This window comes from Belonocnema kinseyi, chromosome 8 (genome assembly GCF_010883055.1).
Source record: "Belonocnema kinseyi isolate 2016_QV_RU_SX_M_011 chromosome 8, B_treatae_v1, whole genome shotgun sequence".
Lineage (NCBI taxonomy): Eukaryota > Metazoa > Arthropoda > Insecta > Hymenoptera > Cynipidae > Belonocnema > Belonocnema kinseyi.
The window spans coordinates 33,631,302-33,658,757 of record NC_046664.1 but is presented as its reverse complement, the minus strand read 5'-3'; the positions used below and the strand labels follow the sequence as shown (position 1 = coordinate 33,658,757).

Here is a 27,456-nt window from a genome sequence, read left to right as displayed (position 1 = left end):
TCCTCTCCACCTAATTTCACTCAAAAAAGAACAACATGTAAACCTTCTCCGCGTCGAAGAAGAAGAAAATTACATCAACGAGGACAGCAGTGATGAAAAAGAAGAAGAAGAAGTAAGAACTGTAAGAAAATGAATGACTGAAAAGTGATTCTACCGAAACCGGGTCAAAACATCATTGAATTCAAAAACTTCAAATATAAGGAAAGAGTACCGTTCATCATTCACGCAGACTGTGAATCTCTTCTCAAGCCGGCTGAGGACACTCAAATTCAACGATCAAATACAGAAGTTTACAAGAAACATGAGGTTTGTGATATCAGCTTTTACTTTAAGTGTAGCTATAACGATGCACTGCCCTTCTACAAATGCTGTCCGGAGAATGTGGAACCGGCAAAGTGGTTTTCACTCGAATTTTTGATGATTGCCAATAATTACGATAATGTACTTAACGCGCCAGTTCCCATGAAACCACTGACACTCGAAGAAAAGGAAGACTTTGTAGAAGCGACAGTGTGTCATGTCTGTAGCAAACCACTACATTCACCGATGAAAAAGGTTCGAGACCATTGTCACCTCACTGGCGTATACTGTGGCCCCGCGCATGAATTCTGCAACCTTGTTTACCAGGATGCAAAGACCATAGCTGTTGTGTTTCACAACTTGAGTGGGTACGATGCTCATTTAATCACTCGCGATATCGCAACTCAGTTTGAGGGAAAAGTAAAGGTTTTGGCATTGAATAAAGAAAAGTATATTTCATTTACAAAATATGTTCAGGGAACTAAGATAAAATTCAAGTTCATAGATTCATTTCGATTCATGGCGTCTTCATTGGAAAAATAAGCATTGTACCTTAACGAATATAAAATTGTCAATTTAGTATTTTCTGATGTTGAGCCTGCAAAAGTTCAACTCCTCACGAGGAAAGGTGTTCTTCCCTATAAAAACCTGGATTTGTGGGAGAAGTTAAAAGAACGCCAGCTTCCATCCAAAGAAAATTTTTACAGTACTTTGAATTGCTTAACAATTTCCGATGAAGATTATGCATATGCAGTTTCGAGTGGGTGACCAATCTTCAAAATTTTGATTTCAATGTTCCTGATAATTCACCGATTAGTTATATATTAGAAGTAGACTTGTAGTATCCCCCTGAGCTTCGTGATCAACACAATGATTAACCGTTCTGCCCAGAACACGCGAAACCACCGGGATCAAACCAGGAGAAGCTTATAACTACCCTCCTACTGAAGCAAAAGTACGTTCTCCATTACCGCGCTCTCAAACATGCTTTGGCTCACGGATTGGTATTTTTCAAAATTCATAGAGTTCTTAAATTTAATCAGGGAACATGGCTCAAAAGTTACATTGGTTTAAATACAACATTGCGAACAAATGCAAACAATCAGTTTGAGAAGAATCTATTTAAATTGATGAATAATGCAGTGTATGGAAAAACGATGGAGAACGTACGAAAGCATGTTAATGTTAAACTTGTGACAAAGTGGGAGGGTAGGTATGGAGTAGAAGTCCTCATAGCTAAAACAAATTTCCATAGTTGTGCAATTGTTTCGGAAAATCTTGTAGCAATAGAGTTGAGAAAAGTATTAGTGTTGTTCAATAAAGCAATCTATGCATTGCTTGCCGCAAGCCAACAAAAAAATCTCGGCCTTATGAAAGATGAATGTTCAGGTCAAATTATAACCGAATTTTTTGGCTTGTGGAGCAAAATGTACGTCAATGCAAAAAAATGTAGTGAATGGTGAAGACTTTGTGAAAAAAGCTAAAGGCATCAAAGCAAGCGTTGTACAAAAGAGTATCTGTTTTGACGATTATCTAGAATGTCTTCAAAATTCTGATATCCAAACAAGAACTCAGTATACAATTCGATCAAGGCTTCACAACCTAGAGACAGTCAAGCAGAACAAAATTGCATTGAGTCCATATGACAAGAGATTTTTACTCAAAGACAAAACAGATACTCTAGCGTGGGGCCACTACAAAATTAATACAACCGATAATGATGAAAACAATTTAACCGAAAGTGATAATGAACTGCTGGACCTTCAATTAAATAATTGATTTTTTGTTATTGTAAATAGTAAGTTTAGTTTATTTTTCTAATTGTAAATAACTGAATTTTGTAAACAGTAGATTTAGTTTATTTTTCCCATTGTAAATACTGGTTTTTGTAAAGAGTAGGTTTATTTTTTCCCGTTGTAAACAGTTTTAAATGATAGTTTGATGATTTGACCGAATAAAAAACAACGTATATATGAATTTCTCTCTTTTATTTATTAAAACCTTACATGCAAGTAGTATAAGCTAACACTTAATATTTCAGCTCTACTTTATCTTTAGTTCAACATAACATTAGTTTAACATTAGTTTAACATGAACTTAACATTAACTTTACATTAGTTTAACGTTAATTTAATGTTAGTTTAACATTGCTTAAAGTTGATTTAACATTGCACAGAGTTGATTCAACATTACACAGAGTTCATTCAACATTGCACAGAGTTGAGTCAACATTGAACAAAGTTGATTCAACATTGCACAGAGTTGATTCAACATTGTGTAGAGTTGATTCAACATTTCACAGAGTTGCTTGAACATTGCAAAGTGTTGATTCAACATTGCACAAAGTTGATTACATATCGGATTGATCTATCCAGCTGTTGTGTGAACTGTCAAAGCCCAGCCACTTTGCAAATATTTTGCTGTCAAGTTTCTTGATTACTTTCTCTACAAGATAAATGTCTGGATGTTTAACTTTGAGAAGTTCTTGTTCATATAATCCGCCAGCGATTGGTTGATCTTGATAGTCCTTGAGCTTGTATGTCACGGGGCTTGTCAACATAGTCCGATCAACAGTGAACACCTCAGTCGTCCAATTTGGTGTATATCCTTTCTCGAAGACGTGTTTGTGCTTGCTGACTCGAACTCTGTCACCAACTTTAAACTTTGGCCTTGTCCTCGATATATATCGTAGTTTTTCAGGCGTTGCATCAGCTGCTCTTTATCCTCTGCAGTGACATCTTTTGGCTTTATACCGATGGATCGATGTTTGGTATTGTTGTACTTGGAGATTAGTGTAGGTAAAATATTTATTCATTTGTTAAATGAATAATTTATTATTTTATTTATAATATTTTATATTATAATAATTTATAATTTATTTATTATTATTTTATAAAATAATTATTTAATGGCCTCTCAAGTTAAATTGTGCCCACATTTTATTCTTGAGCGTGCGATTAAACCTTTCACAGATTGACGCCTTCAGATTACTATGTGTTGAGTAGTGATTGATGCCACATCGTTGCAGAAGTTCTTTAAAATGTGAATTATAAAATTCTTTGCGTTTGTCAGTGTGTAAGTTTGTTGGTACACGACCCTGCACAAGTATAGATTGCATTGCTGAAGTGACATCAGGTCCACTCTTACTTTTAACAGGAACCGCCCAGGCATACTTGGAGAAAATATCTATGACGGTAAGTACGTACTTGTAGCCATTATTCTCACGGGCATAGGGTAGCATTTCCACCAAATCTGCCTGCCACGTCTCGTCAATAGCACGCATTTGCACACGACGACGTGGATAATTCTTTCTAGTGGGTCTATGTAGTTCTGTTACTGGCGACAATTTTTCGTTTTCCATTCTCGAGTGCGTTCAATCGAGCGTCCAACTGAGCAATGAGTTCAGCGTTACGGACTGACAGATCTTGCTGAGTGTCAATCTGCAGGGTTTTCAGTTTCTCATTAATTGATTCTTCGAGTATACGTATCATCAAATTATTATTGTCAATCTATGTAACGTCCAAACACGTCGATACTCATCGTAAGACTGGCGATGGAGTTATGCGTATGCTCCTAATATATGATTTCAGCTTCACGCAGTTCCTCAATGATTGATATGATTTCATTGTTGTGACTCGTGTTGCTTGCTGCCTGAGAAGCTAGGAGTAGACGAAGACGATCAACTAGTTCGTTAGGATCCTCCCAGCAGACGTAGTCAGTCTTTACATTTTTTCTTGCTGGCATATACTGTGGTAGCTAACCTCCACTAGTTGACGATCGTCTGCGAGATACGTTAAACATTTTTGCAATAAAGTTCTTGTACTTGATACTTCGGCTGGTGCGAATAGCTTCAGTTGGGCTATATCACTTCTTGTGTGCATTTGTAGCAATCAATATTTCCTTGTAATTGTTCAGATCATCAGTGCTTATAGATGGCTTTTCGGGAGATTTTCTAAACAACAGTTCAAGCAGACCAACAGTTTTCAGATAATGTTTCCACCAACATTGATATATTGTCCCTCAAAACTAATAGGTTTATCACCAATCATAAGGCTTGCCATCACTGAGCTTATGCACACCATAAACCATATTTAGATACTGCTTTCTATTTTGTTGTAACATTCTGGGAAACTTGTCTATCAAATGGTCATAATTATTGACCGACTCGGTTGCAGCATCTTCAAGCATAGTTGTATCTTGATCCTCTTCAGCATCAGCCGTCATGAAGGAAGCGCTACCATCATCATCATCATCATCATCCTCCTCCTCTTTATGTTTTTCCATTACGGGCTCTTTTTGCTTATCTTCTTTCTTGGTTAAAGGATTAGATATGTCAAGCAGGTTCTGCAGTGGCATCACTATTGGCTTTAAGGTTTCACTCATCAGCTTTTCAGTGACTTCTTTATCCATTTTCAACATTTGATGCTTACGTCGAATTGCCTCACTAACTTTAACAAATTGACGGAGCACATCCTTCTCCTTGTGATACTTTGACATGTTAAAGTATTGATGTCTCAATATGTAATGACGTGATTTCTATCACATAACTTGTATTTACAAAGAGGCAAAACAGTCAAACCCTTTTCTGTATCTTCCTCTGTTGAGATCACTGTCCTTGTCAATGACAACAAATCCATACTTGTTCGTATTACAACATGTTGAACACAAGTCTCGAAATTGAGAATAATTCATGTCAGTGTTGACGTGATCATCATATACATGTCTCAAGTTACTTTCATCTTGTTTGAAAAGTATGAAAAGATTTACATTATCTCGCATTAGATGTTTGGGAATTCTAGCGTATGTTTGACATACGTAAAAACTGTCAACGTGGGCGTGTCCACCCATACAAAAAAAGGCTCTAATGTTATCCTGTTTCTCACAAGCCACATCATCAAATACAATTATAGAATTTGGTTGAGCATCACTTGGTTCTATTACTTCTTCATGCTCACTGTAGGGAAAATATTCAACACCTTTCACATTATTCAATATACGTTCTAAGAATTTGTACTTTGGTTGTTTGAGGGATTTCGAGTAGACGTAGACATTATCAAACTTCAATCCATCTGGGTGTACACTGTGCGAATACTGTCTGGCAGAAGACTGGCATGATGTTTCACCCTCTTCTCTGATTGGACTGCGGTGTCAAATTTGTCAACCGGAAGTTTAACGGGTTGTGCCTTGAACCGCATCTTGATCTCAACTGTTGTGATAGATATAAATACAGCCCTTATATAGCTTTTGCATCAGTTACGTTTTAACCTCCGTTCAGTGAGGAATGATTGTGCATCGTAAAGTGAATAAATTGTCACACAGCCATCGAGGTAAATGATTAATCAACAAAGTCATAAATAATTTGCCGTTTGAGTTGCACTTGCCTGGCTACCAATGTTTGGTCCAGGTACTAAGTTGGCTAAACGACTTGCCAGAGGTGATCCTGGTATTAATCCTTTAGACGCAGCGTGCAAAGAACACGACATTGTATACTTGCAAAATCGTGAAAACATTGACGTGAGAAACTCTGCAGATCGTGTACTTGCTAGTAAAGCCTGGCAGCGTGTTTTTGCTAAAGACGCTGGGATCAACGAGAAAGCTGCAGCACTCGCCATAACTAACGTGATGAATGCCAAAGCAAAACTCGGTATGGGGTTGCAGAAGAAGAAGAAGTCTATTTTAAAGAAGAGAAAATTAAGTTTGAAGAAGAAACAAGTTCTCAATAATAAACTAATTGCATGTAGAAAGGTTGTGCCTGCAGTCAAGAAGGCAATGCAACGAAGTAATGATGCTAAAGTGACCATCAAGTCTGCAATCAGAGGTGCACAGAAAGCTGTCAAAAGGGTAGATGATAAACATCATGTGCAAAAACCACGTGTCTTGCCAACACCTTCAAAAGTTGGAGGTGTTTTACCACTGATTCCCATTTTTGCTGGACTCAATGCACTTGGTGCTATTACTGGTGGAGCAGGAGGTGTAGCTAAGGCGGTCAACGATGCTAGCGCTGCCAAACAACAACTGGCAGAAGCTCAACGTCATAACAGTGCAATGGAGGCTATTGCTCTAGGATAAGGTTCACACCTTAAACCCTATAGAAAAGGATAGGCCTTCATATGAAACCTCATCGGAAAGGACAAGGACTTCATCTGAGACCTGTGCCGAAAAACTTGTAGTGAAGCTACCTTACCGTCCACTCACTGATGCCGATATATTCAAGTATGCTAAAGCTCTAAAGATTCCACATTTTCGTGGAGTGTTTATGCGCAATCAACTACCTGTAAAGGGACCCCGCCAAGTTGAGTCAGCTATTGTCAACCTTGATGATAGTCACGGCCCTGGTGCTCACTGGGTAACCTATAGAAAGGTTGGTGATAGTGTTCTATACTTTGACAGCTTCGGCAATCTTCGACCACCATCGGATCTATTAGATTATCTAGGTATTGGTAGCGTGATAAAGTACAATTATTACATGTATCAAGACTATGCCAGTGTTGAATGTGGACATTTGCGTTTGAAATTTTTATGTGGACAACTGCATATAGTTTTCATCAATATGGAGTTTATTGTGGACGTACAAGGCTTCAAAAAAACCAATCAACCAGTTCATTTTCAAGGAGCTGGCCATCATTCCTCTTCAAGAAGACGCGCAACCTATCGTCTACCTCTTTGAAGAACCCTACGCTTGGGACTTGCTGTCTGCCAAATACAAGAGTGAAAATGTATGGTTGACGCGCAATTACCATGGTCTTGAATGGACCTCTGGTGACATACCCTATGAAGAAATGAGGCTTATAATCCGAGATACACTAGGTTTTGCTCATGCAGTCTACGTTAAAGGATTGCAAAAGAAAAAATGGTTTGATCAGTATCTACAAAATGTAAATAATCTGGAGGATCTTGGCTGTCCCTCACTGAAAAAACAGTACAGCACAGTTTCAATAAGATGCAATCACCACCTGCCATGCTGGAATGTAAATTGTGCAGTTCGAAATGCTCTAGCTCTCAAGACCTGGTTCTTGTATCCTCATGATCAGCCAACTGACAGACATTACTCTGATAGCGAAGCCCTTGAAGATGACACAACTGATAAGACATACTTCATTGAGTTACATAACGCTAAAAGACTTTTGTAATCATTGTGAATTTATGTTTTAACTATAGTTACTTTTATCACATTATATATAGGTTAAGATTTACTCTTGTAAAATTAGGCTAAGTCCTTTTCTTTAATAAAACAAAAAAATTTAATTTGAAATCGACTGAAGATTTATTTTGAAAACATCTACTCTTTTATTTAAGAATTAGTTTAATGTTATTTGATATATTACTTATTTCCGACGTTAAATATTACAAACATCGTTGGGTTGAATTCTAAATTCATATATGGCTTAGTCTCAACATTGAAAACTCACAGACGTCATCGATGGGCTGCATTTTTAACCTTGGACTTTATTCAAGCATCGTTGGGTTGCAATCAAATATCAGCGCTGGAGACAAATCGTTGGGATGTATTTTCAAATTTCGCGCGCAATCTGGTTTTCCATTAACACTAGATAAATAAGAATTTTATCTCTCTATTATATCAGGTTGATCTTTCTAGAAGCTTCGAGATCTTTCTGGAAGCCTCTAGAAACCCTACCAACCCCTCCCCTAGCCACTTGTTGCAAGGCTGCCCCCAAAAGCGCCATCTGCCGGTTACAGCTTAAACTATATAGATGAGAAAACAGGGGCAGGGATCTGCCGGCTCCAACTGCATACATGGTATACCAGTGGCGCTATCTGCCGGATCCAACTCGAACTACATAGATGGTAAAAAAGTGGCATGAATCTACTTTGCTGACTGCTGGAAACTGACTGGTGGCTCCATCTGGTGGTGCTCCATACGTGATGAGAATGTGTTCGCTTAGGCCGAAAGAGCTTTAACAAAAGAGAGTTCACAATCACAAAAATTACAGTTGTTGGTCCTTTGGCCTTTGATTTCAAAAGGTCTGTGCAAGAATGTGCGAAAATATAAAGACCGAGCGCGTAGCGCGAGATAAATACACCATATAGCGTGAAGCGCGAGAATCAACAGTCGCGCTCAAAATTGCGAGCCGCGCGCGCAGCGCCCGATGAAAATGTGCCCGAGTGGCGGGTAGATTTTTTTAGTATACATTTCAGCTTTTTGGATGAAAATTTACAGTTTTGTTTAAAAATTTACATTGTTTTGTTAAAAACAATTTTAACAAATTTGTTAAATTTATGTATTTTATTCCAAATATTTTTTTTTTTTGCAGAAAACTAATTGTTTTAGTTGAAAGTTGAATCACTATTTCTATTAAAAGACAGTCAGCAAGTCATTAGTATTAGTATAATATTTTATAATTATAATATTAACATCAATAATATATATAATAGTAATAATATCCATATTATATACAACTGAAAAACATAACGCTAAAATCGACTCATGCATTAAATTACTCATTAACGACCACAGCTATCAATTTTATAACATGGGTTTGACCGCAAATTTTATGTGTATAACAAAACAATAAATAGATTAAAAGTACTGTTCCTTATGTTTTTGGGTGAGCTAAATTCGAATCCGTGGTCAAAAATCGAATATTTTTACTTCAAAATTAAATATGGCGGTTTTTGCTTCCAAAAATAGAAGAAATTTTAAGATAATAAAGCGTTTTATGACTGAAAAAAATTATAAAAATAAAAAATCAAACATTTTTCACTATTTTTGTATGCAAAAACCGCCATATTTAATTTTGAAGTCAAAATATTCGAATTTTGACCACGGACTCGAATTTATCTCACCGAAAAACATACGGAGCAGTAATTTTGATCTATTTACTGTTTTGTTATACCCATAAATTTTGCGGTCAAACTCATGTTATAAAATTGATAGCTTTGGTCGTTAATGGGTTAAGAATCACGCGAAACATCAAAATCGAGATAGATAAGACTACCGAAGTTCCCAGTGGGCACAAAATTTAGCGACGTCTTTACGACATCTTTACGACATCATATGTCCATGTCGTTAAGGTGTCTTTACGATATCGTAAATAAATCGTAGATCTGACGACGTCTTTACGATATCACAAAACACCGAAACGACATAGACATAGGATGTCGTAAAGATGTCGCCAAATTTTGTGCCCACTGGGTTATTCGAAGTTTTCAGATCGGCAATCATCGTGCAGCAGCAGAAAACTTGAGAAAACCGAAGGAACTTACAGTGATAATCATGTACCTTCTGCTGTGCGGCTCCCAAACGGTAGGTATTGTGGGGGTAAATTTTAGACTTGATCTGGCAGCTCTGGAATTAAATTAAGAGTGTAAATCGGGAAATAAATGGCGAATGGTAAAAAACAAAACTATACATTTTAATATATTGACGTTTTATTTGTGTAAACATATACATCATATTATTCATTATTTACGCATTAATAAATGTCATCCAAGGCAGATGTGTTTCCAGCGATATTTTTTCTTGAGTGATATCTTTCCCCGATATTCTCTGATCAACATGTTCAGGAATTTGTAAACAAAACACCAATTTCGTAGTGACCATTGTTTTTCCACAAGGCTCGTCCTTATTCATCTCTTTCAAAATCTCTTCTCGAAACGTATAAAAATTCTTTGACATATAATATAATCTTTAAAAAGCTTTATATAATAATTAAAGGAAGCATAGCCAAGGAAATTGCTTCTCAGAGTCATCAGTTTGCATCAGAAAGTAGCCACAAAAGCGATAATACTTACAATAAAATGTACTTTTAATACTTCTTATCAATTCGGGGACGAACATGAATTATACTAAGATAAACAAATTATCCGAAATAGCGTCTAAAAGACTTTCCTCAAATAAATTATTCTCTTAAATTGAAGTATTTCTTCCGATCGGAATACTTCTTTCGAATTTTCGAGAAAACCTAAGAATTCCAGCAAATATAATCATACATAAAATGTAATAAGAATAGGTACAACATAAAATATTTAGGAAACCTGTGCGCACGATCTCGCTAAGCGAGAAACAATAAAACTTTTTTAAAAAAGGTATAAGGTTTTGTAACAAAAAAGTTCGTCTCGCACATCCTCAATAATCTTAATAAACTTACGAGCCTATTTGCTATGATCACAGTTACATTTATAGTGTTATGATATACATAAGTAAATTATTCGACCTCCTCATATTAGCATTATCATTCTCATTCTCATCAGAATAACCAGCGTCACTACAGTTACTGTATATAATTATGTACATCTCTGGGATTATAAATAGTGTATGTTCAACTTATTAAATACATTCTGGTTCGAGAGCCTATGACTAGCAGTACCTCTATTCATTCACTTGCGACATTAATCATAATACTACTGCAGTTTTCAATATATAAATGAAGCGTCGAATGGTTGTTTTTTTAAAATAATTTTATAAATTAGAGGGTAACTAAGATGACTGCGTCGTTATACGGAAACGATCCTACGCGATTATTCTCTTTCATTATACACTATACATGTACTTTTCTTTGTCCGGTATCCGGTATTGCGACTCCAAACTCAAGAGAGCCGTCGCGACAAACGAGACTCTACTGAGTTTCGATCTTAGATTTAATTTTCGATTTTAGTGAGCCTGTTCACTTTCTCTCTCTCTCTCTCTCTCTTTAGTTAAATTTGGGGAAACTGATCGTCGAAAGACGATGGGAGGCCGTGGGTTATGTTTGCAGGGCGTGAACACACGTCCTGGGAACCAAACCTTTTCGTTCTCCTCTTGCACACAAGAGCCATTTGTTGTCTACTTCCAATATTACTCTTAGCTTCTCGCCTTCGCTGAAAGCAAGGTGTCCGTCATCTGATGAGTATCTGTGAGTTAGGGTTCGAACCAGTCTGAAATGATTTTTAAAAAAAGTCTTTTTAGAACATCAGATTCTAATACAATTCTAATTCAGGGTGGCCACTATTTTTCAAATTTTCGTCTGCCTGTTCTCTCGGTAAATATTCGTGATTTCTCACGGTTTAGAAAAAAATGCACTCTCTTTGCGAAACAGACAGTTTTTTCATATATGGGCGTTTCCACGGAAGGTGTCATTTTTCTGTCACTGTGATATTATAGGCAATCCTACACTTAAAATAAAAGTTATATCGCACAAAAATGAACAGGCAGACTCCCTGAAATAGGTACAAGAGCTTACAGTAATTAAAGAAACTCTTATAAAAAGATATAACACATAATAAATGGATAAAATCCCAAAAATATACCTGTGTAATATTTGTCACCAGCTGCAAATTGAATGCTTTACATGATCATAGCTTTTCCGCGCAATGTTTGAAAATTCTAAGAAAAATCAAGCTAATTCAGTGGAGGATAGGATACTGAAATTTCATGGATTTAACAATGTGCTTCGATTTAACACTCAGCAAGAAAATCTCAAAGTCGTGTCACCGCTTTTACAATTTAAATGACCGCTCCGAGGTCTCTATTTGTGGAAAGTGCGCGCAACTACCCAAGTCAAAAATGTTCCGATTTTTTGTTAGATTTTGGTGGTCAGTAGACGCCAATAAAGGAAAAAGACGTGCTTTTAAAATTATCAAAGTAGCACACATTCAAATTTCGAAAATTTTGAGTTTGGCAAAAAAATGTCCACTCCATCATCCTACTTTACTCTAAGAATACTTGAAGCACACTTTTCTATGCTCACAGAAATTAAGCAGTATGTTGTGGCGAAGAATTTTACCACGGATAAAGTTAATATCGCAGTGCGCGAAAAAATTATATGCAATTTAAGGCCATTATATGCAATTATGTGCCTCAAAAATCATGTGCATTTCGTAAAAATCAAAGTCAAAATATGTACGTAAATGTATTTTCATCAAAAATTACACACAAAAAAAAAATTTTTGTTCTACAAAAAAGTTTCATTTTATTGAAAGGAATAACTTTTGTCTGAAACTTTTTTCCAAAAAATCAGAATATTTAGAAATATTAGAAAAAATAGTGAAATAATAGAAAAATATTACTTGTTTCTATCGAATTACTTGTCTGAACATATTTTTTGGACAGAAGGGTTTTTTTTATTCGAAAGGCCTAAAGTTTTTTGTTCAAGAAAATATTTCTGATTTTTCTTGAAAAAATTAAATTAAAAATAGAAGTTTAATAATAAAAATATATATTTGACAGAATTTTCACAGTACATAAGAAAGAAACCAATATTGGGCAGATTATAGGTGAGATAAACGTTCCAAACATTAGCATTAAAGATTGACTTTCACTTTTCTGTGATATGTCGCAATACTTCGCTGCAAAAATTATAATTAAGATCATATATTTTCCTTTAACTGTTCGTAATAAATTTTCGAATTTTTCCAAAGAAGTCCGCATTATTTCTTTGCAAATACTCGTTATGTATTCTGAATCAAGAAGATAATAATTTACACACTACTGAAAAAATTCTGAGAAGTTAAAAAGAAGAAACAACCCTCTTTCACCTTCCATTCATAAAATATTATCCATTCAATTAAATTTATGGACTTATTAATTTCAATATTTTGTGCAAATTGCGCGCATGCCCAAAGATATTCACCAAGCTGAAAAATGTGTTTCTACATTATTTAGAATTTAGGAAACAAGTTTGAAATGTGTGCCTTGTGATTTATTTTGGAATTCTTCTTTGAGAGAAAATGACACTATGTGGAAAAGCCCATAAATGACATATTGCGGAAGTCGACAAACATCAATAAAACTTTGTGCAAGAAATCGATTGATTTTCAATCATATGATAATAGGGTGGCTGTTTTAATCACATAAAAAAATTCTTAGCCATTTACCGGTTCGCAAACATTTTTCACGGTAAATTAGATTAAAAAGTTCGAACTCTAAAGCTACAAAACTTTCCATTTGAAGTAATAAATACTGAGCTGTGGATCATTTTAAGCATCTTAAATTAGAAATATTGAAAATTGATCGATTATATTTTTGTGGTAAACTGAATACTTCTTAAATTAAAAAGTACAATGCTTTAATTTTAAATAGTTAACAAATCCTTCAAGAGCTTCAAAATTTGATTTCAATATCTTGAAGCATCTACATGTTGTTCTAAATGTATTCAAATTTTTAATTATTTTTGAAACTTGGTCCGTATTTCTAAACATATTTTAAATGATTTGAATTATTCCTAAAATTTGTTTTACATCCTGCAAAATTCAAAAAATTTCATTGAAATCTTTCAGATTTATTTTTGGCGATTTTTGAAATTATTAAAATATTCTTTTAAAATAAATTTTTCAAAATAAAAAGTCATTTTCGATTTTTCTAAGAATCTTAAGAAAATATTTCTTATTCTTTTGAACTCTTTCATAATTCTTAAAAAGCTTCTAAATTTTCTGTTCGAAATCTGCAAAGATCTAAAGTTTGTTTTAAATTAGGCCGTGGGCTATTTTCAATGAAATTTCTGTACAAATAGCGGGATTTTGTCGTTATACTTAAGAGGCTTCTTTTAAATTATTTAAAATCATTTCAAATTTCTAATTCATTATCTTCAACTTGCTCGAATTTTTTCTAGGAATTAAGGGTATGTAATATTTATTATATATCAAAATTCAACAGTTTTACTTGTGAATTGAATTTTTTCACTAAAAAAAATTTTAATTTTAACGATCAAAGTTTAGGTTTTCAGTTAGTTTTGAATATTTGATTTATAATTATTCACTTTACATGGACAAATATTTCTAATTATTAAGCAATTGTTATTTTTCTTAATTAAAAAAATGTAAATTACTACAATATTTTAAATGTAATAAAAGCCTTTAATTATGAATATATTATATTGAAGTTACTTTAAAATTGAAAATAGTTTATAAAGTTAAAATGGGGCGATTACATTTGTTTAACTGCTAAGATTTTCCAATCGAAACAACGTTTCGATTTTTAACGTTAACATATGAAATTTCTTAAATTTCAACTGATTCAGAATGGTCTTATAAAATTAATTATTATTCACTTGTTAACCCTTAATAAGAAGACGAATGTTCAACAAAACAGTCATATTTTCGACCGAGAAGGATGGCTGTTTAACAAAATTGTCAAATTTTCAACAAAGTAGTATTTATTATAATTAATTAAATTATTATTCAATTTATTTTATGATTATAATAATCTAATAAAAAATTTTATTTGAAAGAGATGAATATTGAACCAAAAATATAATAGTATACTTTGCAATTAAAAATAATTAACTATCAACCAAAAAAAGGACTTTTTAAGAAAGTAGAGAGATTTTCAAAAAAGTACTGAGTTCCACCAAAAAGATGACTTTTAAAGAAAAGATTTGAATTTTCATTAAAGGAATTAACTGTGAACCAAACATTTAAATAAAAAATTTAAAAAAAAAACATTAATTTTCAACCAAAAGAGACTTTTGTACTAAAAAATGATTTTCAATTAAAAATGAATTTAAAAATCTTAAATATAAAATGACCTTCGATAATTTAACGAAGTTGGTTAATAACACTGTGCACAATTGCAAACAAATTTTTTTGCGGACCGAGACGATTTTGCAAAAGTTAAAACACATCTGAAAAATTTTCGATTTTAAAAACAATTCCCGATTGTTTACCGGTGTTCCTGATTTTTCTGCATAATACAAAGAGACCGCGATTGAAAATACTGAAATTAATATAAGATTGCTACAAATTTCAAATAATTCAAAATGGTGATCATAATGTAATATTAATTTTTATTTTATTTTTCTTTGTTTTATATTGGAAAATATTATTAAAGAGTGTTTAAAATATTATAAAAAAAATAAAGAAGTTATATTGTCAATTTATTGCATTCAAATTTTTGCGCTATTTCCACGACTATGTCCATAGTACTACGTTAATCATAATTTACATTTTTTATAAAATTCCATTTATTTCATCGGTCAAAGATAAATATTGACATGAAATTAGAAAAATTGAATCGTTCTTACTGATTAATATCCTAATTTGAAGTCATAATGAGGAAAGACATTTAAATTGTGTCAGTTCGAAAATTTGCGTTTGAAGTTCGATTTAAGTTTGGTTATCGCGCCTGAAAGAGTGCAACCAGTGCAATTTGTTTCTTTGAAATCGTTAACGTCGAGCTCCCCGTCTTTTCGGTTCAAAAGATACAATTTTGATAGGTTCGCGCCAAAATTTGATCGAATTTTTATTTTAGAATCGATAGCGATAAATTTGGTGTAATATTCTTGTAAAATCCGATTATTGTTGTGCGGTAAAAGACGAATCGGGTTTGTGGCTGCATTGCAACTGTCGAATTGGCAGGTATAAACACGTTTCGACTGTTCCTTGAAACCACTGCGTCGCCGGGTTTTCGTTTGATAAAAAATATGATTTAGATTAAATTTTGTTTAATATTTTTGCAAAATAAGATCTTAGTTGTGTTTTATTTGTAATTAATTGTTATTATCGCCAGTTACTATCGTCAGATTGACAGAAAGCGGTGAACGGCTTGAAATGCATTTCTGATGACTCTATACCTGAATCTCTTTTTGGTGGAAACCGATTGCAGATGATAACTTTTCGAAGCTGGATTATTCTCAGTTTTGAACACAGGTAAGTGGGAGCAAAGTGAGTTTTTTTTATTTATTTTGCGACAAGTTTATGCAAATTTGAAGAAATTAGGTTAGAATCCCCTTTTTAAGAAAACAATGTGTTTAGATCGTATATTTCTTTCTGCGATTTTTTAACAAAATATATTAATTCTTAACTAAATAGTTGAATTTTCAACTAAAAAAGATTAATTTTCAGCACAATTGTTGACTTTTGAAATAAAAAAATCAATTTTTAACCAAAAATGGGCTACTTAAATTTCCCGTTACAAAAATTAATTTTCTAACAACCATATGAATTTTCAACTAAAATGATAATTATTGGACTAAATGGTTAAATTTAAAACCAAAAGAATACATTTTCAGTCAAGAAGATTAATTTCTACCACAAAAAATAATAATTTTCAACAAAAAACGTGCATTTTTAACTAAAAACGATAAATTGTTAAACAAAAATTGAATAGTTAAATTTTCAGTTAAAAATTAATGTTCAAACAAAAAAATTAACTTTTAACTGAAATGATGGAATATTTAGTTGAATTAGTTACATTTTCAGTAAAAAAAATTATGTTCACAAAAAAACAACTAATTTTCAAAAAAGTAGTTACATTTTTAATCAAATTAATGAATTTTCCAATAAAATTATGAATCTTCAATTAGAATAGTTGAATCTTAAACGAAACAGATTGATTTTCAACTAAAATGATGAGTCGTTAACTAGAACAATTGAATTTTGAACCAAAAAGGTAGATTTTCAACCAACAAGATTAATTTGTACCGAATAATACGATTTTTCAATTAGAAAAGTTAACTGATGATTTTTTAAATAAAATTATGGAATATTCAATTGGAAGTTACATTTTCATTTAAAAAAATTAATTTTCAAACAAAAAAAAAAAGAATTTTTAACAAAATAGTTGAAAATGAACCACATAATATTATTCATAAGCACACTCTCAAAAAAATTTCCCGACATTTCAAGGTTGTTTCAGTTCCTGTTATCTTTTAAATTATTTTAACTGACTTTTCCGATGTGGTAATGTAGCTAAAGTTCCGAACGTAAAAATGAACGAGATATTTTTCCCCATTTTTATTTTATCCAGAAATATTGTTCCAACTGCATTTTAAAATATGCATTATAATTCTGTTTCAATAATAAATGAATTCCAATACAAATAAACAAACATTTTAGCCCTTTTTATAGTTTACATAATTATCAGTAAAAAATCTCGCTCATTTAAACGTTCGGAACTTCAGGTATATAAAAATAATAAAAAGAAAATTTTTTGCCTGGACAAATTGAAAATTTAAGGAATATTTAGCCTTTTTATTTTCACGTTACTTTTAAATTTTGCATTTTTTTAATGCTTCGATTTTTAATTATTATTTTTTTAGTACGGCCTTTAAAGTGTTTTTTTTTGGAACTGATAAATATTGGCAGTTACAAACTAAAAATTGTTCAATTTTGCAGACCTCAATTCTTGTAATTATTTTACTTAATTAAGCAGATTACTATTGCCGAAAATTTATTAAAAATTAATTTGTTTCAATTATTTTATAAATAACTCTACAGTTTTCTTTAATCTATTTTGAAACAATGAAACTAAACTCTAAATTCAAGTTTAACATTACTTAATCTTTAACTTCATTGATAATATTGACAAAAAAGGCCCATTGATAATTAAAAAAAATGTTAAAAGCGTAAATAATAAATAATTTTCTTTCACTTTGGGCAAAAGTCGTAATGTTAATTCAATTCTAATTTACGACAATAAATGGTTTAAATAAACAAAATTACTTACTAAGAATAATATTACGTATAATTCCTCAATAAAATAATTTGAACAAAATGTGAAAAATAGAATTGTAAATAACCTTTCACTCAATATAATTAGCTTTTGGAAATCAAAATTGAATTATAATTACGACCTTTACCTGAAGCAAATGAAAAAACACAAATATGCAAATAACATTTAAATAAACATTTTTTCTATTACCGATTAGGTTTCTTCTCTATTTGTTGAAATAATCAATGGGCTTTTTGTCAATTTTATGAATCAAGTTAAAGATTTAAGAAAATTTTATCTATTTTTTATAAAACTTAGAATTTGTTTAACATAATTTTGTCCTTTTCAGACTGTTTTCTGAAAGACAGGAGGATATCCGCGAACGTAAGTGTTTTTATAAGTCCCTCCTATCCCCAACCATGTTGCAGGTTTAAATTTCCGAACCAACACGGGGATAGAATGTAATTTAATTTAAAAATCGCATAGTGACCGCCGATTTAAAACTTCATTGTTTCCTTAGCGAGTGGACTTTTGAAATATGGATATCTTAGAACAGGTTCTATCTTTTCTTCTGTTCAAAGGACAAAAATTTATTTTCTAAAATGTTTAAATTTAATTTCGAGTCCAATGAAAGATTTCATGAGAAGATGACTGCGTATCAAAGGAATTTCAGTATGTTTTCAAGCCTGCAATTTAATTCAGTTGTTCCCCAATGCGAATAAACCCTCAGGGTTCAAATTTTATTTTATTATATTATATGAATTACGTTTATAAACTTAGTTTCTATTCGAATTGTCTTTTTTCTATCAATTTTTTTTTTACAAAATGTTTTTGCAATCCGACTTAATTAAGGTATGTGCATTTGAGTCCAATTCAATTTAAAAGCATAAAACGTAAAGCAATGTAAAATACAAATGTTATTTGCAAGAAAAATTACTAATTTTAGTAGAGGATGTCGTCTTTACAGATATAAAAATATTCTATTGAATTTTTGATACCAGCGTAGATCGTTTTATAAATCAAGATGGTCGTAAAATCTTATGTGGGTGTGTGTATTTTGAGGATTTGCGTCTGCCTGTTTTTTTACCAAGTATTATTAGAATAATCATTTTTATGATAATTGCCGTTTCTTTTCATAATGGAATATTAAATTCAATAATAAACTATTCTTCAAAATTAAAAAGATTTTTTGCTTATTTCTGATAATATCATTCTTGTAATAATTTGACGGCGCTCTGCGAGTATTAAATAATCAATTTTGATTTAAAATAAAAACGGTGTCCGATTTCAGCTGTCCAAGTTTGTGTGGAAAGTGCCCTAACGTGGCCTACAAACTCCGGCGTAGAATTTGTAGAAAGATAGTTTATCTTACGTTTTTGGTACAAGAATTTTGTTAATTGCATACGGGTTATTTATAAATTTTTATAAATTCAAAGAGCGAAACAGTTCTTCAACGGATGGCTGTTGATAGATTTTTTTTCTCCACGAGTCACTATGTCGATTCTTCTCTTATTTGTTTATTTTTTGCTGTTATTTCATTTTTCACAGAACACAACACTTACACCTAAAATATGTCAGGGCGGCCGCTGGACCGGAAATTACCGGGAATTTTATGAGACCGGGAAATGACAACGAATTGATTTTTTTACCGGAAATTGATAAATTTTTAGAAACAAAAATTTGACAACTTTAATTTCAATCCTTTTTTTAATAATCAGTTAAATATTATTTTTTCAATTATGATATTCAATTTAGAATTCGTAATTTGAAAATCTTTTACTTTAAAAATGTTATATTTTGTTTTTTGAGAGTACATGTTAATTTAAAGAATTTTAAAATGTACCTTGAAAGACTTGAACCAATAAAGATTAGAAGTTTTGGAAATTGAAGACTTTAGATAAAAAAAAAATTTATTTGATGAATGGAGAATATACATTAAATAATAATTTTTCAAATCTAACCGTACTTAAAGAATTAAAAAGTGAATTATATTTGATTTTACAAGATGATTCGGAATTAGTTAACAATTGTAGAATTTCCAGATTTTAACATTGAAAATTAAACTGTTTTAATTGGAAAATCTTGCCAGTTAAACAAACGAAAACGCCCGATTCAAAGTTCACAAAATATTTTCAATTTTAAAGTAACTTTAAAATAATATATTCATAATTATTGGATTTTATTACATGTTGAATATTGTTTCACTCTAAAATATTCCATTTTTAAACCGTTTAATTGTTAATTAAAAAAATAGAACCATTACTTAATATTAGAGAAGATCTGACTTTTCATTTAAAATCAGTAATTACGAATCAAACACTCAAAATTAAAGAAAAAAAATAAGCTTTGAAAGTTACAATTTTAATTGCTCTACTTAAAATTTTTTAATTTTAAATCAAACTGTTGACTTTTTTTGTATAAATAGCAATTGAATACCTACTATTATTAGAAAAAAGTCAAGTAATTTGAAGAGATATTTCGAAGTTTTGAAGAAAAAAAATTAATAAGAATTTTGTAATAATTTCAAATAATTTAAACGAAGAGTGTCTACGTATACCGACAAAATCCGGCTATTTGTACCGAAATCCTGGGACAAATAGCCCACGGCCTAATTTAAAACAAAATATAAATTTCTGCAGAAAAAAATTAGAAACATTTTTAAAATTGTGAAAGGCTTTAGATGAATAAAAAACATTTCCTTAATATTCCTATTGGGAATGGTTAAACTGCGATACGCCACCTATTGACAAAAATCCGAACTAGAAAGAATAAGTACGGTTTTTAGGTTGTACATTAATTTTGGCATTAAAGGGTTTTAACGATTTTTGGTGTGGAGCTTAAAGTATTGTTGGATACTAAAAGTAAGTCTTTATCGGATACAAAGGGGTGCGGATGGAATGTACATCTTCTAAGGTGAAGAAACACATTTTTTTACAGAAATATCTGTCCAACTCTGATTTCCATCCTTTTTTAAATTACATTTTCAGTTGATCAACTGTGAATATTAATTAAAAATGCTTTTTAAAACTAAACTGATCTTTAAGATTTAAAAAGTGAATAATAATTAACTTTACAAGACGATTCGAAACCAGTTTGCAATTTTAGAATTTCCATTTTCTAAGGTTAAAAATTATGTAAACTATTTCAATTGAAAAGTCTTATTAGTTAAAGAAATGTAAACACATTTTTAATTAAGAAAAATAAGATTGAGTAAATATTTAGAAATATCTGACTGTTTATTTAAAATCTGTAATTATAGTTAAATATTAAAAACTCAATTTTGAACGTTACATTTTAATTGTTCTAATTAAAAAAATAATAATTTTAAGCAAAATTGTTGAAATTCGATGTATAAATAACAAATGAACACATATTATTCTTTAAAAAAATTCAAGGAAGTTGAAGAAATATTTAGAAAAGATTTGAAAAAATTCAATTTAGAATTTTAAATGATTTGAAATAATTCAAACAAAGTGTGTGCGTATACCGCCAAAATATAGATTTTGGCAGATTTCGAACAAAAAAAATTAAAAGATTTTAAAGAATTTGGAATGGCTTCAGAGGATTAAAAAGCATTTCCTACGAAAATTAATAATTATTTTTATTTCGAAAAGATAATTTTAAGTGATTCTTCACAAAGATTTAGAACAGATGTTTCAAGATTTTCAAATAAGATTTAGAAGCATTTTAAGGATTTTTTAATCATTTAAAATATAAATAATTTAAGTTTTAATTTAAAAAGTGTTCAGTTTATAAAAAAATGTAATCGTTCAATTTTTAATGTTTCTGGATTAAAATTGCTTTAAATGATATAATTTTGAGAAAAAAAATTAATTGATTGATTCTTCAATTTAAAGCATTGAAAATGAAAATGTGGATTGATACTTAATTGAAAATGATTCAGTTCTAAAGTGTTAGTAGCTTTAATTTTATACAGGTAAATTATTGAGAATTTTAATAACAAAATTTTTATTTGAAAAACTTTTAAACTTTGATTTTAAAAGTTAAAAATTCAAGCGTTTCATTTTGAGGACTTTAATTTGCAGCTCATTTTCTTTACTCCAGATGGAAAAATGTTCAGCTTCAGAGTTCGAATTTTTCAATCCCATTGACCGTGTATGACCTATAACTGTCTTAAGCCTGTGAAATTGTTGGAAAATGTGAAAAAAAAATTTTTGAATTTAGTTATTTGCATTTTTTCAAAGATGTAGGCGTTGAATTTCAAATTTCCTCAGTTTGCGCCGCAAAAACATATAATTAATTTTGCTCTGATAAAATCCTACATTATTGAAATATTTTAAAGAATAACTAAAATAAGTTAATATTCATCAATGAAGATTTAAATAATAAAATATATAGAAAACCTACTTGGGTGTCTTTGCAGGGACATTTCTCGTGATAATAGCAGAAGTAGGTCTTGGTAAGGAAGTCGACGCAGCTCTCCTTTGAGGCGACACCAAAGCCTTATCCTTCGCAACTCCGTAAGTTTTATAAGGGAGAGAACTCGGCCTCGTCAGATGAGTCTTTGTATTATTTAAACTATCCTGATCCACTCGACTCGTCCTCCTCGTAACATCCTTCCCCCTGCAATCAGGTTTCTTCGGCAAAGCTTTCGGTAATTGTCCCGGGGTCTTCTTGAAAGCCGGAATTCCCGTAAGGGTTGGTTTTGTATTTTTTCCCGGAATACCCGTCAAATTCGAGGTCTGTTTAATAGGTGAGGTGAGCAACCGGGGAATTTTCGACTTCCCCATACTCGTAGGAGTTCTATTCGGAGAAGAAGGAGGAGGTGCAACATGTTCCTTGGAATCTTCCTTTCCCAACATAAACTCCCATTTCTCTTGCAACTTTCTAAACTTAACATCCCCAGGAACCACATCTTCGTCCTCTCCTCGCAACTCCGGACTCCTCAACCTTGAAGGTTTCGCACCAGCTCTATTTAAAGGCGAATGTTCCAAACTATCAGTGTACTCTTCAGAATCCTCAGATCCTATCCTATCGAAATGGAACTTTGAACTGAGATGAAGATGACTCCATCGTTTCTTCGAAGTCTTTTCCATCTCTGCTTTCTGATCGCTTCTACTCTTCTCATCATATCCGTAATTAAAACAAGACCTGGGTCTCGCTTTCCTTGGACTTGAATGACTACCTTCTGCATGTTGATCCTTGGGCGACTCTGCGTTTCTTAAAGGGACTTTCGAATGTGCGATTCTATTCCCGAAACTGTTGTGCAGTTGTCTGTACTGATAGAGCAAATCAAGCTGGAATGGACAGAAAGCCAGGGGTTGCAAGATATCTAAAAATGCGTCAACAACTTCCCGAGAGTTTCCACAAGAAAGCGCCCTGACGAGTAAACTGTTGTTGTTGTAATGCTTCCTCAGAATCGACTCCCTCGTACACAAGTAAGCAAACCAAGCGTCCAAGGCTCTGAGATTCAACAATCCGAAGACGAAAGCATGAAATTTGAGCATTCCCTCAGTTATAAAGTCTTCGCCGTTGATTCTCTGAACCAGTTCGTTCAAGGTTTTCGTCAAAGGACCTTGTTGCGAAGAAGCTTCCACTACTTGCCAAACACTGTTTGCTATCGGTCCAAAAGTGGAATTCAACTGGGGTTTGAGACCGTCGGACATTATCGCATAAAGAGGCGGACAGAGATTCCCAAGTGAGAGTTGAGAACACTCGTTGTTGTCATTGTAACCCTGCCTGCTTCGAATTGGCTCAGCATGCCAATATTTCAAAAGTAAATCCACTGCTTTGTTCACCGGCCAGATCATTTTCCTCTTCTCCTCCAGGTCAAACGACCTCAATTCCATATCTTCCTTTGGCTCCATTATCTCCTTATTTGGCTCCATATTAGCAATATTCTCTAAGTACTTCCTTTGATTCGATGCAAAGCTCACAGTCTTTTTCTGGGACTCGCCCATATCTATGGTCTTCAAAATGTCTTTGTTCATCCTTAAAGCGAGGAATTTTCTCACATAAGACCTCAATTTTATTTCCTCATCGTCTCCATCGCTGCTCTGTGATGAAAACCCACTTCTTTTGAGGAAATCTTCCAACTGTTTAACATCTTCTCCGCTGCTGTCCATTGTTTCTAAATCCACGCGATGCGCGACCTCCTTCAACCTCTCAGTCTGGAGTCTTTCTTCAGTCTCATCAACGTCCTTATCCGAGTCGTCTATCCTTCCATTCCTCAATAAATGAAGATCATTGTTAATGTAATAAGGTTCCGGCAAAGACATTCTCTTGTTAGTTTCCGAGGATTTGTCCTCCACCTCCTCCACATCACCCATTTCAAACATACTGCACCTTTTACCAGCAACTCTGTTCTTCCTCAAAATACTCCTCGGCAAAGGCGGCCTCGGAGGAACTTTGCCACAGGAGTAATCCACTGAATCCTTATCCCCGTGAGGCAAGGAAATCGATCTCTTCGGAAGGGTTGGACCCGCCACCTTCTGAACTCCGTATCTATTTGTGACGTCCTGGCCCGCGAGGCTCGTCTCTGAACTAGCACTGTCGTATCGGTAAAGATAAAGAGGATTTGCAGTGTTGGAGACCTGTTGATTCGTAGAAGAATCGGTGAGAAGAGTAGAAGATCCTCGGTATCCAGAGGAAGGTTGAGTCGCTGTGCTGCTGCTGGAGGAATTGTTGGTAACCTCACTGAGTGTTCTCCGCTTCGTTCTCATCGGCGGGGACAAACAGAAGAGAGGCTTCTTCATTACATCCCCGGGCTTGATATGTCTCGAGACTTCCGGAACATCGTGAAGTATCTTCTTGTACTCGTTCGGTAAAAGAAATGTGAGCGACTCCCAGTCCTTTACATGAGAAAATCCCTTCTGCTTCAACGCGTCGACATCGTTACAGGAAAAGGGGCGATTGGACTTTCCAGGTTTCTTCCAGGTCTTATCCTTGTTGAAGTTCTGCGGCTTGAGCGCCACGTTCTCGAATTTGGCGTCCGAACTGTTGAGGAAAGACAAATCGGGAAGGGTGTAATTTGGATAGACGACATAAATCGGCTTTTTGTCGAGGAGCGTCTCTTGAACAGATGGACTCTTCTCTTCTGGGATTGGATAAACCAGAGATGTCTGAACTCCGTTGTCTTCTACTTCAGTGATCGCTTGAATCCCCATCGTTCTGGAGTACCTCTTCTCCCTGGTGTCACTCCAAGCACTTCTGGGACGTCTTTCAACTTCTGGATGACTGCTGTCAAGAGCTGAATTTGATTTTGAAGTGCTGTCTGTGAATTCTTCAATAGAAGTGCACAAGGATTCTTTCTTGCTACCACCTCTCGGAGTAGACGTTTGCTTTGGAATGTCGCTGAAGTTGTCTTTGTGGGTTTCTCCGGCTCCGGTGTAATGGTCCGTTTTCACCCAGTTGATGGAGAAGTCGTTCTCGGGAAGTTCTAATCGAGTAGAGTTGTTGAGGTTGTGTCGATGGATCTGGGTGTTGGTTCCACTATCGCTGTTGCTGGTCGGCCAACCGTTCTCGCTGACTGAATCCGATTGATCGAGGGTTAAGCTCATGCCCTCTGCGCTCATACTCTTCTGCTTCATGAATAATTTCACGAGGCTCATGTTGTGAAGCTTTTTCGCTGATAAGACGTTGCCTACGCTGTCAGAACTTTCCTCGGTTACGGAGCGACTCATCACCGAGCCGGAACTTTGGAGAGGTCCTGTGTGGTTACTCGATGCTGCGGAATCGACCTGAAAGATATTAAATAAATGTTTTAAATTCTTTTCGAAAATCATCACGAACAATCTTCCTGTCAAGATAATTAAGTTTTCTTATTTAAAAACGATAAAATTTTTTTGGTGCAAATATTCAGAGTGTCTACTAACAAGAGAATAAAAAGATAATAAACAAATTTTAACATTTCTGGGAAAATTTTAAATGATTTTTATTTAAAAAAAATTAGTTTTAAGAAAATATTTCAAAACATTTAAGAAGATCCCTCAAATTGACAAAAAAGAATCCGAAAGATTTTAAAACCATTTTTCTAATTATGCAGAAGTTAATTTTTGGAAAAATACCATTACTTTCAAAAATAATTAGGTTTAGTATGAGGAATTGCAATCATTTAAAAAGAGTTGGAAATTTTTAAAAGATTACAAAATAATAAAAAATTTGAAAATATTTCATATAATTGAAAACAAAACGCAAGTTTTTGAAGATTTCGTAACTTTTAAAAAATTTTGAAAAATTTCAAGAAACAAACAATTTTTCTTAACATTCCTGGGAAAATTATAAATACTTTATATTTTTAGGGAAAATGTTAATGAAATATAAAAGATTTTCAGAAAATTTTTTTATTTAGAAAGATTCTACATTTTTTCAGAATAATTCGAGTCAGTTTAAAAGATGTTTGAAAATTATTCTCTTGGCACAGAGATTTCACCTTCACGGTCAAAAATACAATTGTTTGGTAGAAAGTTAATCTGTTTGGTTAAAGATTCAACAATGTTATTAAAAATTCACTTTTTTTAAAATTCAACTGTTAATTGTTAAAAATGTATTATATTCTTGTTCAAAATTTACTTACTTGGTTAAAAATTCGTTTTCTTGATCTAAAATTCATTTTAACTGAAAATTTAACTATTCCCTTTTTTATCCAGAATCCACCTTTTTTAGTAGAAATTTAATGTATTTTGTACAAAATTCGTCTTTTTGGTAGAACATTCAATTACTTTAAAAAAAAATTTTACCTTTTTTTATTAGACTTTCAACTTACAATTTTCATTTCGTTGAATTCATATTTTGGGGTTGAAAAATTAAACTATTTTGTAAACAAAATGTAAATTTTTGAAAACTTCGTGACTCATTAAAAAATTTGAAACGTTTCAAGAAAACAAGAAACTTTTCTTAAGATTCCTGGGAAAATTAGAAATAATAATATATTTTTAAACAAAATTTCAAGAGATTTCTAAGAATTTCGAAAAAATCTGGAAGATTTTATTACAAATTTTTCGTTTAGAAAGATTAAAAAAAATTTTATGAATCATTCGAGTCATTTAAAAAGATGTTTGAAAATTCATCTCTTGGTATAGAAATTTCAGCTTGAAGATAAAAAATGCAATTGTTTGGTTAAAAGTTAATTTGTTTGGTTAAGAATTCAACTATTTTATTTCAAATAAAAAATTTATTCTGCTGTTCAAAATTTAACAACTTTTTTGAAAATTCGCTTTTTTTATTTGAAAATTCATTTTTTTAACTGAAAATTTAACTTCCATTTTTGATTCAAAATGGCCCCTTTGTAACGGAAAATTAATATATTTTGTAAAAAAATTGGTCTTAGGTCAAAAACTATGCTCTTAGTTAAAAATTCATCTTTTAGGTAGAACATTTTATTACTTTTTTTCCTTTTCTTACCTGTTTTGATTAAAATTTGAACTATTACATTTTTCATAGAGAATTCATTGTTTTTTTTTTTTAAATTGAACTATTGAGTTAAAATTTAAAGTACTTTATTAAAAATTCATTATTTTGTTGTTGAAATTGAACCATTTTCGTTGAAAATTCGTCTCCGGCTGAAGATGTTACTATTTCGTTGAAAATTCATATTTTCGGGTTGAAAAATTAAACTATTTTGTAAGCAAAATGTATTTTTTGAAGATATCGAAACAAAATTTCATGATTTTATTGTTGTTTGAAAACTGAATCGTAAAAGAGAATTGAAAAAGAATATACAAGATTTTAAAGTGAAATTTTTCAATTTTGCTAGATAACAAAATTTTAGAAAAAACTTGGTAGAAAAAATTAGAAATTTAAAATATATTTAGAAGATTTCTAAAGATAGA

General features: G+C 32.4%; 2 protein-coding genes and 1 long non-coding RNA gene across 12 annotated transcripts in view; 1 reads left to right on the top strand and 2 right to left on the bottom strand.

Moving 5' to 3' along the window:
• Nucleotides 1-2,650: 2,650 nt before the first annotated feature.
• On the bottom strand, nt 2,651-3,583 carry LOC117178429. The gene is made up of 2 exons (XM_033369855.1): nt 3,264-3,583; nt 2,651-2,969 (listed from the first exon to the last, which is right to left on the bottom strand). Exons 1-2 carry the CDS (start codon nt 3,581-3,583, stop codon nt 2,651-2,653), a joined length of 639 nt encoding a protein of 212 aa, XP_033225746.1.
• A 6,087-nt stretch (nt 3,584-9,670) lies between these two features.
• The window catches only part of LOC117179048, a 67,336-nt gene continuing 49,550 nt past the window's right edge, over nt 9,671-27,456 (bottom strand). For all 10 annotated transcript variants that reach the window (XM_033370678.1, XM_033370671.1, XM_033370676.1 and 7 more), the window contains 2 exons: nt 22,034-25,365; nt 9,671-11,175 (listed from right to left, as the gene is read on the bottom strand). In XM_033370678.1, the coding sequence (XP_033226569.1) occupies nt 11,004-11,175; nt 22,034-25,365 (3,504 nt within the window). In that variant the 3' untranslated portion in view covers nt 9,671-11,003. The remainder of the gene's footprint in view (nt 11,176-22,033; nt 25,366-27,456) is intronic.
• LOC117179050 overlaps nt 15,743-27,456 on the top strand; it is a 19,960-nt gene continuing 8,246 nt past the window's right edge. Inside the window, exons 1-2 of the long non-coding RNA XR_004467856.1 lie at nt 15,743-15,882; nt 18,015-18,049. This is a non-coding gene — a long non-coding RNA (uncharacterized LOC117179050). The remainder of the gene's footprint in view (nt 15,883-18,014; nt 18,050-27,456) is intronic.